Here is a 20,351-nt window from a genome sequence, read left to right on the forward strand (position 1 = left end):
GTGGAAAGCATCACAGACGGATGCAAGAGGCTACTTTTAAGGAAATGAGTGCTTGGAAAGGACATGTGATGCTGTGGGTTGGATAAGGTCACTGTGTAGGAAGTTGTGTCTTGCATCCGTCACTCCTTTATTAATGTCCAGATTACATGTTTTTTCCCTTTCTTCCTGTTTTCGCTGCATTTCGCCTCAGTGAATGAGAATGGTATTTGCTATGGCGTCAAGTACAAACATAATAACAACTCCCTGTCATATGAACTGAATTCAACTTGTTTTTGCAAGCTTTGCATTCAGGCCTATTAGTGTATGCAAATTTAAAAGCTCAAACTGTGTGTCACATTTTAATACAATTGTTAATGATGGTCTTGAAGTTAGTATAGAATGTGTAATCTAATGTGGTTTTTAACAGTCAGATTGATATCTTTTCCTGTCAGAGGTTTCCAGTCTAGGTTGTCCAAGTGAAGGACCATGTAAGTAATATATTCAATAGCTACAATGTCAAAGAGGACCTCGATCATCAGTGAGTTTGTTAGTGTAGAATATTAGTTGTGTGGTCTCTTAACCAAGCTAAATATATGGCAGTGTAGTCAGTGGGCCATGTCAGGTTACTAGTTGATGGTGTCATGTTTGAACAGATCACAAATCATTCTGCATTTAACGTTGGTAAATGAATGTTCCCAGAAGTTACCAGGTTTGTTTAGCTTTTCAAGATGAATTATTATTGGAATTTCACGAGATAATGTTCCTAAAGATTTCAACAATGTCTATGTATAAACTTAATGTATCCACCAATAGATTAAACCTGTATTCCTCCTGCTTCTTTAACAGTTACCGTATTCGACCCAATAAGCGCCCAGGGCGCTTAAAATAAAGACAGAAGGGGTGGGCGCTTATTGGGACCAATTCAGAATCAAATTACAGTCATGCCCTGCTTTTACGGACTTCAAATATCCGGATACCTCGGAAAAGATTCTTGACAGTATGTAAAAAACAGGCGCTTATTGGGACATAGGTGCTTATTGGGTCGAATATGGTATGTTTTAATTATTAGTTTGTAACTGCATGTACACACATTGTTGTTTGGTCTTAAGGGTTTGGCTGATGGACCTGAGGCAGAGGAGCTTTAATATTTGGTGGACAAACTGGTATACAGCCTCTCTAATTTGTCAGTGGTAGCCGGTGATGATATCAGCACTAGATTTAGCCAGTGAGTCACTTGAATGGAACAAACATCTTGTACCTATGATGCAAACGTGACTTTCCTTGCAAATACAAAACAGGAAAGGAGTTGTCTTCTTCAGAAACTATGATGATGGAGTGTTGTCTGACCAGTAGCATCTGCTGACATTGAGTCATCCCCATGTCGCCTCCTTTCTTTGTGTGGTACGATGTAGGGTAATACCCCTTGTAGTCAACTCCACCTATGGGATTAGTCCAAGAGAAGCAACATATACCTTCGGTAACTTTGTCTCGTCTGTTGACTCGTAATCTTGATAACCCTGTTTGACCAGGCACCTACTGTGAAATACTGTGAAAAAAATATACACAGATTCCAGAAACCTTTTTATAAATCTGTATTTGTAGGTGATAGCCATGACAAAATGTTTTCATTGTTTGAATATTGCTTACAGTAAACTATGTTTATAACAAACACGCTTATGACGAAACTGACGGATATAACAAACTGTTTTTTGGCCCCATCTGTTTGCTGTAATTTTGCTGTAAATGTTCTTATAAGGAACTATGGTTATTACAAACTGAATTTAGTGGTCCTTTTAAGTTCATTATAACCGTTGTTTACTGTATATTGATGTGCATAATAATAATATTGATAATAGTTGACAGTGTATATATGCGTCTCAATTTTTCGTAGAGATAATTATTTATGTCATTCTATTCATAAAGGCACTTGGCATATTATGAGAATCGGTTTTGAATATCATGGAAAGACAGGAACATTCCTATTAAAAGAAGAGTTGTGTATGTAAATTCTTTACTCTTGTAGAGGGCACATGTATAGTCATGTCAAATAAACTTTTTTACAAGGCCCTGGTATAAGTTATACAGGGTTATCTTCCTTTGCCAGGATATATGGATCATGGTTGAAAACCAGTTTCGCCAATGTTATGATCCTTGCATAGTCTCTTGGCATTTACTCATGCTTACAAGTTTCAGGTTTCAAACTTCAAAGGATTGCATCAGTTTGGGTCAGTTTGCTTAACTGAAACACAGAAGCATCATTAACACAATTAATTCACTCACTCACCCCAGCACTCCTCACCTCGACTTGACTCGAGTCGTTCCTATATGTTTTATTTGTAAAGGTGGCTATGTTCTAGTGTTTGGAAGATGCGAGATGAAATTGGGTGTAACGTCACTTCCAAGATTATTGCACTTATATAGCTATGTGCATGCACGTGTGTGTTTGTGTGTGTGGCTGCTTGTACTAGTCCGGACTGATGCCGAATTATAGTGCTAGCTCACTGAGATACCATGCCACCGTTTAACATAAATATCCCACTCAGACACCTTATACTGACTCCGAGCCGACCAGTCCTTGTTTCAGCCCCTTAATGCCGAGTGCCAGACAGAGTAACAACAAGTAACATCTTTTAACGTCTCTTGGTATGACACGGTCGGGGATCGAACCAGTGTTTGGAAGAGCCAAATTATTTTGAGTCTCAACCACAACACTGGTTTGCAGTTGTAAAACAGGTCTCTGTTTCCCATCTAAGAATCATGTGTTGGATCAAGTCAGCTTGACCAAATACTCTGTTATCAAAGTGTCCTTGACAGGAATAATAATCTGACTTTTTGTGCTGCTTCCGAATAACCTGTCTGAAAAAAGAGATAATTTGAAACAGGGTTATTTGGTTTGCCGTTTGCCAGCACAACACTTTTTCAGGCTGCTTCCCTCCCACGTCAAACTGACAAACTGTGATGCAACTTAAAAAATACTGTTATCCCAAATCACTCACTCCATCATTTCCTGTGTTATTGTTATGGGATATTTGACAGATATTCTGAAGAAATCATCTTGGTTCCAATGATATTCTACTCGGCAATAGCTTATTACCGGGAGTTTAATGTCAGTGTTTGGATGTGTGCCTTTAAAATCTGCATGTTTTACTGAGACACCACATTATATTCATGTATCATCACATCATAATTCCTGTTTCTGGGGGAGCCAGACAAAACAAACCATTACTGAGCTTGTTCATCAAGCAGGCTGTCAAACAGCACAAAGTGCATCAAGGGTGCAGTATATGCTCAAGCACAAAAACACATTTCTATCATTAGGTCACAAAGTTGCTCTTTAAATCTTGAGCTGTATATTACTTGGTGCACATTTGCACTTTGCGTGGAATTATTACTGAGGGGATAAATTATAGTTTAACAGATGATTATGCTGATAATGCAACAATTTGATTCTGAAATTGATCTTTACAGCATTTGAGCTGATGCAGTAAATTGTCAAATAACGTCATTATTAACCTTTCAAGTCATCAAATGGGAATCATTGCTCTGTTTGGTTTTTAAAATGATAAACCTTAGACCTCATATTGTAAACTCTGTGAAAATATGGACTAGATTATGTGAACTGCTGTGATAACAGCCTGTGTGTAGCATGCAGGGGGAGATAATGTGATGGGAAACTTTTGGACACACAGGCCTCCGATCCAGTACAGACTTTGTAGCAGACTGAAAATTTCCAAGTCTTGTGATGGGATTCGAATCCCAGCCCTTCTGATTCTGGGTCCACATGACCAAAAAGGTTAACCCTTTCAGCAAGCTGACAAGGTAAGGATGTCATCGGTCGGATGACTCCACACCCTGCTACATACTGCCGTATCAATATCAGACACATTCTGGGCCACATGCTTGGGTTAGAGAATTCATTTGTTCCACCAGGACGATTCCTCTGACCATACGTCTTCTGTTGTCATGGCTGCACTGCATGAATGTGGCTTTAAACTCATTAAACATCCTCCATATTCATCACCTTGGCACTGTCAGATTTCCGCAATCTTCCCAAACATGAAGAAAGAGTTGTCTTGCAAGCATTATGCAAATGATGATGAAGTCATTTCTGCTGTGAAGGACATTTTACACCACTAGGAGGACGCCTTCAACACCAGTGGGATACAGGCACCCACCATCATTGGCAGAAGCGTGTGTACCTTGGAGGTGATTATGATTTCGCTGCTGGTTGAGCCCTGTGTGCTGCCCATTTTTGTGTTCAAGTGACCCCTTTCAGTCGTAACCAGACCCAGGTCAAGTGATTCAATCAGGTGTTAAAATGGATGCTTAAATATGACATGATGGTTGACCACCATGAACCTGTTAAAATCACAACTGGGACATGACCGTGTTGGGATTCCGGTGGGCCGAATGACTGGCAGTTGAAATGGATGACCTGATTGAGTCATTGTGGCTCACTGCTCATGCTGTTATCCACGCGTTTGCCTGGCCCAGATTGGCTGTAACGTTGGTGACTGTGGTGTAAATCAACACCCACTCATTCTATCAGCTTGAACCTCAGTTGACTGCACCTGGATCAACATGGTTTGTTGCCACAACCAGTGGTTTGTCTGGTCCAGATTTGAGTACATGTACCCTTACAAGCTGCTGGTTGTTGGCAAGGGGTCAGCAGAAACAGCTGAGGGCCTGCTTATAGATCATGAAATTGGCCTTTTAGGCCAAACACTGGACTGTATTTTAATGGCAATCTTGTGTTGATCTAAATTATGGTTATACACAATTTTTTTATGATATCTTTGGTGTTAGACAAGGGTGTCAGTTATCACCACTTTTGTTTTCACTTTATGTAAACGATATTGTGGACATTTTAGGGGATACTGATGGATAGATCTTGGAATCTTTGAAATATTCCTGCTACTATTTGCAGACTGAATGATACTTATAGACAACAGAGTCATCATGAGTTTCCTGCTCTACCGGTATCTAAATTTCAACAGTTGCTATGGTCACACAGTATATTTGTCATAAATTGTTCAGCTAAATGTTTTCATTGCTATGAAAAATCATTGTAAACTCTTTTCAAGATGCATCTGTATAATTGTACGGTGCTCCACTTGTTGAACCTTCTTATGTCATTGCACTATATAATGGGCCGGTGGTCCCTTGCCTGAAATAAACTCACTCACTGACCTGTATTAACACATGTGTACACTGAAGTTTATTGAGATGCTAAATAATCTGGCATTCCACAGTGAAGTATATAAGTGCTGAAATCTATTCTTGAATTATTGTACATGTCCTGAAATCCAATCTTGACTCAAACCTGACCTTATATCTACCCTTGACTTAAAGTCCATGTACTTAAATCTGTCCTTAATATTTACTTAACATTTTGCAGTACTACATCCCAGCTGTGACAAGGTCTGGATACTGAAACAGATCTGTAGTTACTTCGAAATGTTACGTCAATGAATAAGTGAAAACATGCAGTCAACTTCTGATAATGTAGGTCAGTGGTTGGTGTATTTGCTTGTCAGGGGAGCATAATTTGATTGTACACCTTGTGAAATAGGATGCACTTCCAACTTTCACAGTTTGTCTGTAGCGACAAGGAGGAACATACTTTTGAACCAGGCCTTTTTCATGCCAACCTGAAACAATTCTTCAAAAGATTTGTTTTTGTGGTTGTTTCAGTCTTGACTCTTGCCACATTCAGGTGAAGTTATGTGATGCAGTTAGAATAATTATAAGATAAAAATACCACTCACTCGCTCGCCCATCCAAATCTCACTCATTGACCTACCCACTCACCCGCCTACCCATTCACCCACCTACTCGTTCAACCATCTAACCACCCACCCACTTACTCTAGACCCATGAAGATCCAGGCTAGAACATGTCTTCAGCAACCCATGCTTGCCGTAAAACGTGACTATGCTTGTCTTAAGAGGGGCCTAAGAGGGTGGTCAGGCTCGCTGACTTGGTTGATGCATGTCATTGATCCCAATTGCGTGGATCAATGCTCATGGTCTTAATCACTGGATTGTCTAGTCCAGACTCTATTATTTACAGACCGCCATCATATACCTGGAATACTGCCATTTCTCACCCATTTTGGTAAAAATATAATGAAGTGTGGTATTTGTTCACTTTGTTGTGGGATTCAAAACATATATTCTGTTGCTTGCAAACTTTGTACTCTATTGTACTTTTAGGTTCTCTGAAAATGCTCATTTGGCTCTGTAAACTTCTCAGAAAATGCCAGACTGAGGGAGCTGGGTCTGGTTCCACAAAGTGATTTTTAGCGCTAAGATAATCATAACTTCCATACTTAAGGTTTACGACTATCATAGTTCGCTTTGTGGAACTAGGCCCTTAACTTTGGCATGTATGTTTCTCGTTAGATTTCACTATTATTGATGCCATTTAGAAGTTGACTACCTATCCAGGTGAGCTACAGTTCTGTGGCTCTATTTTTACAGTATTTTTAAACTGACGTTGCTACCTCTGCTGTGGATCCTTCTGCAATGTGCTACATGTAGCACCAGTTCTTCCTATCTGTCTGGCTGTGCACCATGTCATGGAACATGGCCATCTGTTTCCTGCTCACCATGACTGTGTGTGGAACCATCCCACGGGGCAATCACTGACTACTTTTAATAGACAGCAACATCAGGAAGCTTGCTGTGCTAGTAATGTACTTGTGTTCCTTGTGGTAGGTTTTGGAACAGATGAAAGTATAAACCCCAGTTTAATGGTGTTACATTCACAAGCTTAAGCATCAATGACATGCTCTTGGGTATGATCTTCGTGAATTTCGTGAAGGAATTGCCATCTTCCATATCACTACATTACATTTATGCAAAGGAAATATTGCAATGATACTTTCAGTGAGGTAAAGAAATTGGAAGAGTAAAATAAGTTTTTTAATTGAAAAGTCCACAAGAAACATCTAATTTTGACCACATTCTTGTTCATCTTGTTCAATGAAGATTTTGTTGACAAGTCTCATACAGATCTGATGAAAAAGAGAGTAATAATGTCTCTTGAACACCTGAAAATTAGGTTAGAACAGATCCCTGGGAACCTATGCTGGTCTTCCTGTAGGGGATCTCGGGTATGAATAGGTCCACAGCAACCTATGCTGGTCTTCCTGTAGGGGATTCTGGGTAAGAATAGGTCCACAGCAACCTATGCTGGTCTCCCTGTCGGGGATTCTGGGTTAGAATAGGTCCACAGCAACCTATGCTGGTCTCCCTGTAGGGGATTCCAGGTTAGAATAGGTCCACAGCAACCTATTCTGGTCTCCCTGTAGGGGATTCCGGGTAAGAATAGGTCCACAGCAACCTATTCTGGTCTCCCTGTTGGGGATTCTGGGTTAGAATAGGTCCACAGCAACCTATTCTGGTCTCCCTGTAGGGGATTCCGGGTTAGAATTGGTCCCAGCAATCTACTCTTGTCTCTCCGTTGGGGACTCAAGGTTAGAATGGGTGCCCAGCAACCTATGCTGGTCTTCGTTGGGGCAGACTCAAGGTTAGAATAGGTCTCTAGCAACCTATGCTGGTCTACTCATCGGATTCCAGGTTTAAATAAGCCCCCAGCAACCTATGCTGGTCATAAGAGGTCACTTCATAGATCTGGTGTTCAGTTCAGGTTTAGTGACTTTGTGGATCAAGTCTTATTTGATCAATATCATCTTATGCAGATGGCATAGATCATTGCTTATGATATCAGTCACTGGATTGTCTGGACCAGACTTGATTATTTACAGACCGCCATCATGAGGTTGCAATCTTGCTTTGAACAGCAAGCAAAATAATATATATAGGATGTGTAATGAATCCTATCATATCACCTCTAGTTAGTAGCAGGCACTCTGGGTCAGAGGACCGTTACAAACCTCCTGAAATTGGAAGTGTTGACAATTGATCCATCAATGTGAACATGCATACTTTTGAGCAGACATTCCTATAACTGATAACTTACATTTTGCAAGTCAAAAGTGGTTCTTGGATTTGGATGAAAAATGAGTGTAATTCAATATTCAGATATCTCCTTCTGACAATACGAATGGATTGAACGGCTGGACAGTAAGCATTAACACATACCCCATATACCCCTTAATTGCACAAACTCTCTTCCCACCAAATTCTTGTACCCCTTTGCCCTTAGCCAAAAACTTTTCTCATCCCAAACCTACTAACCTCTATCCCCAACTGCATAGACAGTTGGTTGATTGTGTTAGATGAATGAAAACATCTGCCAAACTGAATGAAAAAAACCAGAAGTATTTTGTAGCCAAATGCTGATTTTGATTGGCTGTGAACAGTAGCAATTCCCCAGTTAGCCTATCTCCTTGGAACCAAATATTAATTCCTGTGATGATTCTGTCGTTATGACATTTGTTGATATCTTATTACAGGGTTTATCAAGTGTCCAATCCAAACTAAATCAGATGTTTGTTCATAAGAACATAAACAATACTCCATGTTTAAACAAGGCTTGCTTTATCAGCAAGACCAGTAGGTTTAGGAAGCCAGCCTTTTATATAACAATCACATCACTGATTCCTACATTAATGAAGAATATGTTTTTTTTTAAGAACTATATGAAATAAGTAATTGTTTTTGTTTCTCCTCTTAACCTTGTTACAAGGTATGCCCTGTTGACTATCCATGGGCAGTCCGGTGCACCCATGTCTTCCTGTTTACAGAGGTGTTTCAGTGTAGGGGGGGCACCTGTTGCCTTCTCCAAATTAAGGTATTAACAGTTCTGGTGCCACCAGTTTCAATATCTTTATAAGCTTGATAAAACTATCGGCACTTGTTGACTTATCCAGCTAGGCACCTGGCCATCAGGTTGCACTGAAGTCAGCCAAGATGATGAGGGTGTAGTGAAAGTTTAACTGGAAATAGGACATTTTTTCTGTGAAGTAGATTATATTTAAAGATCCAGAGTCATTTTGGGAATATACAGTAAACTACATTTGTAATGAAAACACTCGTAACCAACTGATAGATACAACAAACTGTTTTTGTGTCCCATCCATGTGCTGTGTATATGCTTATAACCAACTACAGTTATTACAAACTAGTGAGTGAGCGAGTGAGTTGGGTTTAACGCCACAAGAGCTGTATTGCCTTTATGTGTATGATGTCACCATACCTGCCTTTTGCAATGTTACTTTTTTTTAATCAACTGGTCTGAGTCACCATCTATGTCATGAGTGAGTGAGTGAGTGAGTGAGTGAGTGAGTTGTGTCTAACGCTGCTTTGAACAATATTCCAGTTATATCGCGACGTGTCAGCTTAATGTGGGATGAAAGCCCGAAGCGATGCAGGTCTCAGACGGTTACCACTTCGGTGAAACCCACGAGCATGGGTATGGTGCTGACAAACCTAGAAACATAATCGGGGCGAACCGGGATTCGAATCACAATCATAGGTTTCTGGCGTGGCCAAGGGACGCAACTCTGCACATCGAATCGCGGTGCCTTAGACGACTGGGCCACCAGTGCCCCCTATTACAAACTAACATTAGTGGTCCCTTCGGGTTTCTTAGAACAGTAGTTTACTGTAGGTGCAGCATGTATTGTAGAGATATTCCGTGTAATGTATCTCTATTCCATTTTGAGACCTGCATCATTTATTCTTCACTCCCAAATCAAGCTGACACACCATGACATTACTGGAATACTCTCCAAAGCAGCATTAAGCCCAACTCACTCACTTGCCGAATGTCTTGTTCATACTGTATACCGTCACACCACCTCTGGAAGTGCAACAGCTGTATACTGAAGCTCGTGTATGAACCTACCAAAAAGGGGATAAGTTGGTGATCTGGCAGTGATTTATCTAAACTCAGACACTGCTTTTTGTTTAGGATGTACAAGTATAAATAAATGCCATGCAGTGATGTAGCATGATTCAGTTTGTAGTTTATATTTGCTGACCTCTTCATAGCGCCATACATTAGCTGTAGCATCCACTGGTTGTGAGTTAGAATCCCGTATTTGCGCCTATTTTGACCTTTGGTTTATTGCGGCCATCTTCAATCTGTGTCAACATTACTTATGCAGCCTCACTCACTCACTCACTCACTCACTCACTCCTGTATATTTTATTTGTAAAGGTGTCAGTGTTCTAGTGTTTGGAAGATCAGGCTTATTTTGAGTCTCAACCACAACACTGGTTTGCAGTTGTAAAACAGGTCTCCGTTTACCAAGAATCATGTTTCGGATCAAGTCAGCTTGACCAAATATTCTGTTATCAAAGTGTCCTTGACAGGAATAGTACTCTTTCTTTTTTATGCTGCTTTCCTAATAACTGTCTGAAACAAACATATCTGCGTAAATATTCCAGTTATAGAGTTAATTTGAAACAGGGTTATTTGGTTTGACGTTTGCCAGCAGCATGCTTTTTCAGCCTGCACACTGTGTGTTGTTAGGGAAGTAGTATCAAAAGTGCCCCAAGGAGATGTCATGTTGTGTTAGGAATATAGTATTTCCAGAAACCAAACTCATATGTATGGTTATCAGCTTTGGAATGTAGGGAAAGTCTCATAATCTTATGAAATCATATTTTACATGGAGCAAATGTCAAGAAAGTGGGCTGATATATCAAGAATGTCACAGCTGCCCTGTCAGGGGTGAATATATACTGATCAGAGATGGTGTTGTCTATTGACTGACAGATACAGAGATTTTCATCAACATTCTCAACCTGTTTCTTTTCTCAACTCGATGAAGAAAATATGGTTATTGATAAAACTTAAGTAGGCTTCATGATAATGATGATATCTATGAGCAGTTGTATATATTTGTTTAGGATGAAACACTTTGTCTGTTTGTTCATCAAAATCAGCATATTCTTTGTCCCAAATTGAAAAATATATTTGGGTAGTCAATTTTAACCACAAATGACTATATTTAGCTGCATATTTTTAAAATATGATTCAATTAAGAATGCCATGCAAATGGCTCAAATCTCAACTACCTAAATCTCATTCCCATGAAGATTCACCTCAGCAACCATTGCTTGTCATAAATGGCAACTACCGGTGTAAGGTGTCAAAATCTACCTCCCTTCAGAGTATACCCGGGTAGATTCTGGGAGCTCATGAAGTATATCACCAGATTGTCTGGTCCAGACTTGATTATTTAGGACTGCCAACAGATAGCTGGAATATTGCTGACTGCTGTATTAAACAACAAATAAACCTAAATCTGAAAGTCCTCAAATAAAACTGTTGACATTACATCAGCTACTAAGATAAATATTGCCCAGTGGGGATCTATAATTTTTAGGTCTAGAACCAATTACATAATTGGTGATTTTCTCCTATTTCGAAATTCCTTATATTTTATGTAAGGAAGGTTGTAAGTTTGATTCCTTGGCTGTGTCCTACCAATAGTTTTTAACAAATGGTACTTGCTGTACCCTGCCTTAAGTTCAGCATTATTAAAGGGGATAACACAAGGACTTGTTGGCTTGGAGTCATTTTACTGTATCTGGGTGGGGTATCCCAGTTAAACTGCAGCATGGTCTCTCAGATTCCCATTTAAATGTTAATCCATGTTTGGCATGATTATGATTCACCTGCATTACTTTGGGCCTTCCTCCCACATGTCATGATGTAGAGGGGGCATGGGTGGCCCAGTCCTCTGAGGCGCCGCAATTCGAAGTGCACAGTTGCATCCCTAACCTATGATTGTGGGTTTGAATCCCGGTTTGCCCAATTATGTTTCTAGGTTTGTCAGCACCATACCCGTGCTCATGGGTTTCACCGAAGTGGTAAACGTCTGAGACCTGCATCACTTCAGGCTTTCCTCCCACATTAAGCTGACACACCGTGATATAACTGGAATACTGTTCAAAGCGGTGTTAGACACAACTCACTCACTCATGACATAGATGGTGACTCAGATCAGTTGATAAAGTAACATTGCAAAAGCAGGTATGGTGACATCATACACATAAAGGCAATACAGCTCCTGTTTCCATCTGCAATAATCAAGTCATAGCAATTCCAGATCATGGCTTATATGTTTGTTCCATTTTCAGACTCTTTCAAGGCATTGACTGCCCCTAACAATCTCTTCCTTCATACCACCCTGTTTCTTCAAGGCCACAAAAGATGTAGGACAGGAGGGTGACTCCTTGAAACTCATGTCCCTAGCCATACTATACTTTGACATCCATAGAAGATGTCCCCAGTGTCCTTCATCGTCTTGGGACCTGTCAAGTCATGGTTTGCCAACTCCTTCCCACCTCATTTTGCCAAATCTGTCTTCATCCTATATGGACTAAGTTGGCAGTAGGTAGACTAGCATCTAGTCTCTGAAATGAACATATCTACAGTAAAAAAACAGTTGTTAAATTATCTTGATAAAAATATAATAGAAAGAAGCCCAGAGACACCTGATACTGCAGTAATCTAGACATGCCAAACATTATAGACTTGCATGGATATATTTGTATCAGGATCTGTAAGACGGAGAAGAAAGTAGGAGACTCCCCATCAGAAGGCCAACTGCTTCCTTTCTGTATTTCTGGGGCAGTAGGGTAGCCTAGTGGTTAAAGCGTTCGCTCGTCATGCAGAAGACCCGAGTTCGATTCCCGACATGGGTACAATGTGTGAAACCCATTTCTGGTGTCCCCAGACGTGATATGGCTGGAATATTGCTGAAAGCTGCGTAAAACCACTCTCACTCACTCACTCACTTTCTGTTGGGACTCTTTGGTGGCAGTTGACTGTTGGGGGAAGATGTCTCAGATGTCAGCGTTAGCCATGGTTCATCTCATGAAGTTCCCAGACAGCCTTGTGATTGGACTTGAACAAACAATGGTCAGCTTGGAGTCAGTGTACTGTGTGTGAGTGGGATCTCAATGTTTGAGACGTGGTAGTTCAGTGGGATAGCACTATAAGACCCAGAGTAAGTCAGATCGAGTACATCAGACACATTCACACAGATGTGCATGAACGTCATTATGTAAGTGAAATAGTCTTGAATGGGATGTTAAATCCCATTTCACCTCAACCTAGGACATTTTATGTATAATATCATCAAATCTGTAATAATGATATTTTCATTAAATGATTTCTTTGTATTTACAGGCGTATACGTGCATGTACGAATCACAATGTTTTGTCATTTAGATATTGCATCTGTTCCTTATCTATCTACCTCATCTCACTGCAACTGTTCTCAGGGATCTTCTTAGAGCTGATCTTGAGAAGCTCCAGGTACAAACTGTTGCAGCATCTTCTAAAGAACTGCTTGATGGATTGAGATGACACCTTCTGTTGCTAGATGCACAAGTTTCTTACATGACATCTGAAAGTAAATTCATTTTCATTTCTGAATTTTATGATAAGATCAAATTCAGGATATTTGTAAGGGTTTTAAAAAAAAAATCCTCAGAACCCATCAATGACCAAAGTTATGTTGAGGCATCATTATGATGTATTCCACTTATAGAAATAAATGAACAAGGGAGATAGTTCTAAGGATATGCAACTTCATTTTTACATTGAATGTGACGTTTTGGTGTAGACAATAACACCGTTATCAAGCAAGTAGCAATCTCACTTGATCATCATACCAACCAAGTGCCACTACAGAAGGTAATAGTAATAAATCTTTGTCATTTAAAAAACATCATTTTTTGTCAGGTTTTGTGAAAGATAGAACAAGCAATGAATTTGTGGGGTCCGAATGCAAACAATATTACAGGTGGGCTGGTAGGCAAATTCCTAAGGTCTGTCCGAATTTGTAGATAGATGGTACATGTTTCACACACAAGGGCATGTTTATTGACCATGGTGGTGGTGATAGACTGCCTCATTGCCATGAGAGTGTTTATGAGGCACACTATGCCCACATGCTTCAGATAGTCTGTATCCCACATGGGCGGCCACAAGGTGAACATGAGTTTAATATGTCCTGAGGAGAGAGGTGATAAGAGCATATATCGCCCCTCTGGACTGGTGGGTGAGAATTGTGGCAGGAGAGGGATTCGTGTCAGACTGAGGAGGGTATTCCATCAAACTTAGGATGATCTTATTGCTGTCAGGGGGCAGATCAAAAGCTGAGGAGGAAAGCATGTATGGTTGTTGAAAACTTTTAGTCATAGAACTATGGGATAATCTTGGAATTTTATGTTTGCCTTGTGCTGTTGTGCATGCAGGATTTTTATGTAAGAAAGGAATGTAACATCTGAATTATCTATGGTATATGTCATGAAATGTTTATTGCCACAGCTGTAGGCAACCCAATGTTATATGATTCATAATCAGAGTATTCTTAAGGTAGAAAAAAAATGGTTCCCAATAAAAGGACAGAAACTTGGCTGTTTCTGATATTTCTATTGTCATTTCTGTCAATTATTTAGAGAATAACATATGACCTATGAGGATTTATGGATTGTCTGTCCTAAGTGAATCTGAGATGTACTCTTCTTAATTGTGAGGAGGTTATTCACAATATTTTTTTTCCTGAGATAATGTAGAAAAATGTGGTTTCCCTGATTTCTAGTGGACTCACCAGCTCAGTTGGCCAATTGTAGGCCACATAAATTGTTTGAACAGTGAATCATATCTTCAATTATTTCTGGTAATGAGTTCAGAAGATGTCGCATTGCTGTGGCCCTCCTACATTTCACCTATTCATGCCCTGGTGGGTAATATGTACAACATATGACTTCTGTTCTTTATTCAAGCTGTTGCCATGAAGAATGTCATGATTTTTGGTCTTGTAACCAACATAGAAATGAACTAAGTAACCACTTCCATGTATTATGGGTGTTGGGAAGACCATCTTTTAATTGTGGGTTTGACAAGTCAATGAAAGACCAGCTATAAGCATTGGTAACACCAACAAGATCCATGGGGATTCCAGGTCAGAATAGGTCCTCACAACCTGTGCTGGTTGTAAGAAGCGACCAATTGGATCGGCTGGGGTCAGCAGACATGGTTGATTGCATGTCATCATTCCCCAATGGTGTTGATCATTGCTCATAATATCAATCACTTGATTGTCTGATCCAGACTCAATGGTTTACATGCCGCTGTCATATAGTTGGAATATGGCTGGGTGCGGTATTTAACAAGACACAAACAAAACAACTCCCACAAGATACTGAGTGCAGCATGAACCCCCTATGTATTGTATGACTAGCTCAATATTGTTTTTGAACAGGTTAATTGGGTGGCAGTTGGTGATGCGGCCATTGTTGCTGAATAATACGCTCTTATATCACCATTGTTGAAGCACACTGGTGTAAGTGTTGAGGGGTGCAATCCCCTATTGACTTTGAAATGAGGCTTGGCAGTAGACTTTTGTAGCTAAGGTAACTCTGTTTATTTACACAGCTGCAACATACTGAAGATGATGGCTTAGAGTTATCTCCCTTCAAATGTTAGTATTTTCTTTCATAATAACGTTTCCTCTGGAATGGGACACACAAGTAACTCACATGCGGGCAGATTGCCTCCCCTGAATAAACCAGCAGGCACATTCCTGCACTGTTTATTGTAGGTGTATGTATAATTTTGTCAGAATGTTGGCAATTTTGTCTGTAAGATGTGAACATTTGATGTTTGTCTGTGTTTGGGAAGGTCATTGTTGCAGGAAGATACCATCTCTGTCAGACATCTTGATTGAATTATACACGGTGAATGTATCGCAGTTAGACAAGTCAGACATGTTCAGGTAGACATTTAGTGTTGTTTTAACATGGAAGTATAGACCTTGCTTCTCAATGTCTTGATCGAGCCAGCAATAAGACCTAAGTGATCCAGTTACAAAGCTGTTGTTCTGATCATATCTATGTTGTTGCCTTTTAAGTAACAGCTGAATCTTGTCATTAATTTCTTTTAACCTTTCTGCTTTCATATGGGGAGTCCAGACATGCATGTGGGCCTGGATCGGACAACAATGGTGGTTATAGCATGTGTGCTCCTGCTTGTGTGCCATCCTACCTGATGTCATGGATCTTCACACCTGAGATGATCATTATTGATGACCAACAGAGGTCACACAAGAGGTGACCATTATCAATAAGCAGCAGAGGTCGATGCTCATAATGTCAATCACTGGATTGTCTGGCCCAGACTCGATTATTTACAGACCACTGTATTATAGCTGGAATATTGCTGAGTGCTGTGTAAGCAACAAACAAACAAAGAAACCAGCAAACTAGCAGAGGTCATGCCAGAGGTTACCACTATTGATGACCAGCAGAGGGCACCATCAGAGGTGACCATTATAAATGACAAGCAAAGGTCATACCAGAGGTGACCAGCAGAGGGCACCACCAGAGGTGACCATTATTGATGATCAGCAGAAGGCACCACCAGAGGTGACCATTATTGATGACTAGCAGAGGTCACGCCAGAGGTGACCATTATTGATGATCAGCAGATGGCACCACCAGAGGTGACCATTATTGATGACTAGCAGAGGTCACGCCAGAGGTGACCATTATTGATGATCAGCAGAAGGCACCACCAGAGGTGACCATTATTGATGATCAGCAGATGGCACCACCAGAGGTGACCATTATTGATGACTAGCAGAGGTCACGCCAGAGGTGACCATTATTGATGATCAGCAGAAGGCACCACCAGAGGTGACCATTATTGATGATCAGCAGAAGGCACCACCAGAGGTGACCATTATTGATGATCAGCAGAAGGCACCACCAGAGGTGATCAGACTGAATGCCATGGCGCTAGATTGCTTGGATATTTGCTTCATATCTTTTCTCCATACCAGGATGTTACAAATGTCATTTTGGCAAAATACTTTATCACTTAAGGTTGTGTCTTATGAGTGTATGTTGTGTATTGTGATGTCAATTATGTAATGATGTGCTTAATGAGTTTTGACCTTTCAGTGGCCTGGATGAATTTACTTTCAGAATTAAATTTATATTTATGATGTTATAATGAAACTGGGTGAACTACAGTGCCCCCATTTATGGCTTTATTTTTCTATTCAACAAAAACTAATGACAAAATACTGTGAGGAGTAGGCATCTATTAAATCAGTTTGGGTATAATCATGTACAGATGAAATTGAATAAAACACACAATAGTTCAGGCACTAAGTAGAGAAGACTAGCAAAGTGTTGCTGTTTATACATTGGTAGCATGAGAAGGTACTAATGGAAGTGACTATCTGAGACACAGTAGGGGCAACTGAAACAACATTCAGCTGATTGTTACCATGGAGACTGTTTTCTTAGCTTAGTGTACTTAAGATGATGTCATGTCTGTACTCATGTTGTTGTGTTTTCAGGGTAATGTATGAGGGGACTACCTCCTGGGTGTGAGTGGATGAGAGCTGCACACCTGTTTCCAGGGATGATACTCCTTCACCTGATGGCCATAATACAGGTACGTCTCACTAACAGTACTACAGTACGTCTCACTGGCCATAATACAGGTACGTCTCACTGACAGTACTACAGTACGTCTCACTGGCCATAATACAGGTACGTCTCACTGACAGTACTACAGTACATCTCACTGGCCATAATACAGAACGTCCCACTGACAATACTACAGTACCTCTCACTGACAATACTACAGGTACGTCTCACTGGCAATACTACAGTACGTCCCACTGACAATACTACAGTACCTCTCACTGACAATACTACAGAACCTCTCACTGACAATACTACAGTACGTCTCACTGACAATACTACAGTACGTCTCACTGACAATACTACAGTACGTCCCACTGACAATACTACAGTACGTCTCACTGGCAGTACTACAGTACGTCTCACTGACAGTACTACAGTTCCTCTCACTGACAATACTACAGAACATCCCACTGACAATACTACAGGTACGTCTCACTGACAATACTACAGTACGTCTCACTGACAATACTACAGAACGTCCCACTGACAATACTACAGTACGTCCCACTGACAATACTACAGTACGTCTCACTGACAATACTACAGGTACGTCTCACTGACAATACTACAGTACGTCCCACTGACAATACTACAGTACGTCCCACTGACAATACTACAGTACGTCTCACTGACAATACTACAGGTACGTCTCACTGACAATACTACAGTACGTCTCACTGACAATACTACAGTACGTCTCACTGACAATACTACAGGTACGTCTCACTGACAATACTACAGTACGTTCCACTGACAATACTACATTACATCTCTGACAATACTACGGAACGTCCCACTGACAATGCTACAGAACCTCTCACTGACAATACTACAGAACATTCCACTAACAATACTACAGTACATCTCTGACAATACTACAGTACGTCCCACTGACAATACTACAGAACCTCTCTGACAATACTACAGTACGTCCCACTGACAATACTACAGAACCTCTCTGACAATACTACAGAACCTCTCACTGACAATACTACAGAACGTTCCACTGACAATACTACAGTACATCTCTGACAATACTACAGTACGTCCCACGGACAATACTATAGTACGTCTCACCTACAATACTACAGTATGTCACAGATAATTCTACTTGAGGCCATCTGACAGGTATTTGTCACAGACCATTCTACAGGTATTTGTCACAGACCATTCTACAGGTATTTGTCACAGACCATCTGATAGGTGTGTCTCCCCAGCAATACTACAGTACATTCAACTTTCATCAGTAGAGTAATGAAACCCATTGTAACAAGGTTTGTGGAGTGAAGATGCTGATACTTTCCAGAGTAATTTAGTCCACATTTACAAGTTTTCCAAAGTAATGAGGTCCACATTAACAAGGTTTCCAGAGTAATGAGGTCCACATTAACAAGGTTTCCCTTGTACTGAGGTCCACATTAACGAGGATTCTAGTGTACTAATGTCCACATTAACAAGGTTTCCCGAGTTATGAAGTGTGACTATACAGTCGGCAGCCAAAGGTTCAATGTTTGTGTTTATGTGATAGTAACTGCTTACTTTTAAAACACATTTAACATTTAGGCTTTCAACTGACATTTTCCACTTGACTGTGACACTGGCAAGTAATTGTGAGATTACATACAGGGTAGGATATAGGTTTGCTGACAGAGCTAACACTACACAAGTCTCTTCCATGCAGCCTGTCTAGCAGTGGTTCAACTAGCTCTCCAAGTATTAAGTCCGGCAGTCAGAGAAACACTGGATGGTAAAGGTGCTTCGGGATACATCTTGACAAGACTGGGGTAGGCCGGGTAGCCTCGTGGTTGAAGCGTTTGCTCATCACGCCGAAGACCCGGGTTTGATTTCCGACATGGGTACAATGTGCGAAACCCATTTCTGGTGTCCCCCGCCATGATATTGCTGGAATATTGCTAAAAGCGGCGTAAAACCATACTCACTCACTGACAAGACTGGTTTGCAGGGCTCTTCATGGAACATATATAGTAATGGAAATATGGTTATGTATAAAATTGAATAAACAAAATTTGATAAAGGAACCCTTTTGCATACAAATAAATTTTTAAAAGGGACATTTCTATATATAAAGAAATGACAGAAATGCTCCTATCAGATGTTGAGAACTATACTAAGGGACCCCCTAGTCTCCTTGTTTCTGAGCTAGAGCTGAAGAGGAAATGGGTATAGGCTGCTAGAGTTGAGACATGAATGAATAGCGGGGTAATTGTTTATCAAATATTTGCTCTGGGGTAACAATTGATTTTAAACTGGGGGCAAGAATTATCCCTCCCAGAGTAGCCCTGCTAGGATGATTGCAAGCGGTTTGTCTGGTCCAAGATTACCCTGATGGCATGGGACATTACTACTAATACTGGTTTGTCTGGTCGAGTCTAAATTATTTAAAGTGTGCTGTCCTATAGCTGGAATATTGCTGAATGCGGTATTAAACAAAAACGAACAAACACAGCTTACCCAAGTTGGTTTAAAGAACCCTTTTCTTGCCCCTAAATGAAAGGAAACATGGCAAAACATTTAAGATGCGAGTGTAGAAGTTTGAACTCTCATAACAAAAACTTTCAGGTAATGGACCACATAAGGGAACAAATGTTATGTGTATTTCCAGATCCCTGGGGCTATTTCTACACAGAAACCCAGTCTTGTTTACAGCACTGCCCATTGCACTGGGATACACCCCTGTAATATGAATATGGTTCTGTTTAATCTTGTGTTTTTGTATTGTCAGTCTTAAAATCATTTTTTTAAATTAACTTTTTAGAGAAATATTTTGACAAAATAATCCTTGAAAGAAATAAAAATGTTGTGTTTTTGTATTTATTGTCATTAATATTGTGAACTGAGAGTTTCGTTGTGTACATGCGAGTAGTGTTCATCCATCATTGTGGCACTGCGGCACCCCCACCCAGGCTCCACTGTGGG

General features: G+C 40.3%; 1 protein-coding gene across 2 annotated transcripts in view; it reads left to right on the forward strand.

Moving 5' to 3' along the window:
• Positions 1-20,351, forward strand: part of LOC139454307 (A disintegrin and metalloproteinase with thrombospondin motifs 16-like) — a 220,051-nt gene that overhangs the window by 22,641 nt on the left and 177,059 nt on the right. For both annotated transcript variants that reach the window (XM_071235933.1, XM_071235934.1), the window contains exon 2: positions 17,282-17,379. In XM_071235933.1, coding sequence (XP_071092034.1) covers positions 17,290-17,379 — 90 coding nt within the window. In that variant the 5' untranslated portion in view covers positions 17,282-17,289. The remainder of the gene's footprint in view (positions 1-17,281; positions 17,380-20,351) is intronic.

The sequence above is a fragment of the Haliotis cracherodii genome, unplaced genomic scaffold (assembly GCF_022045235.1).
Source record: "Haliotis cracherodii isolate W230 unplaced genomic scaffold, xgHalCrac1.p SCAF_10, whole genome shotgun sequence".
Lineage (NCBI taxonomy): Eukaryota > Metazoa > Mollusca > Gastropoda > Lepetellida > Haliotidae > Haliotis > Haliotis cracherodii.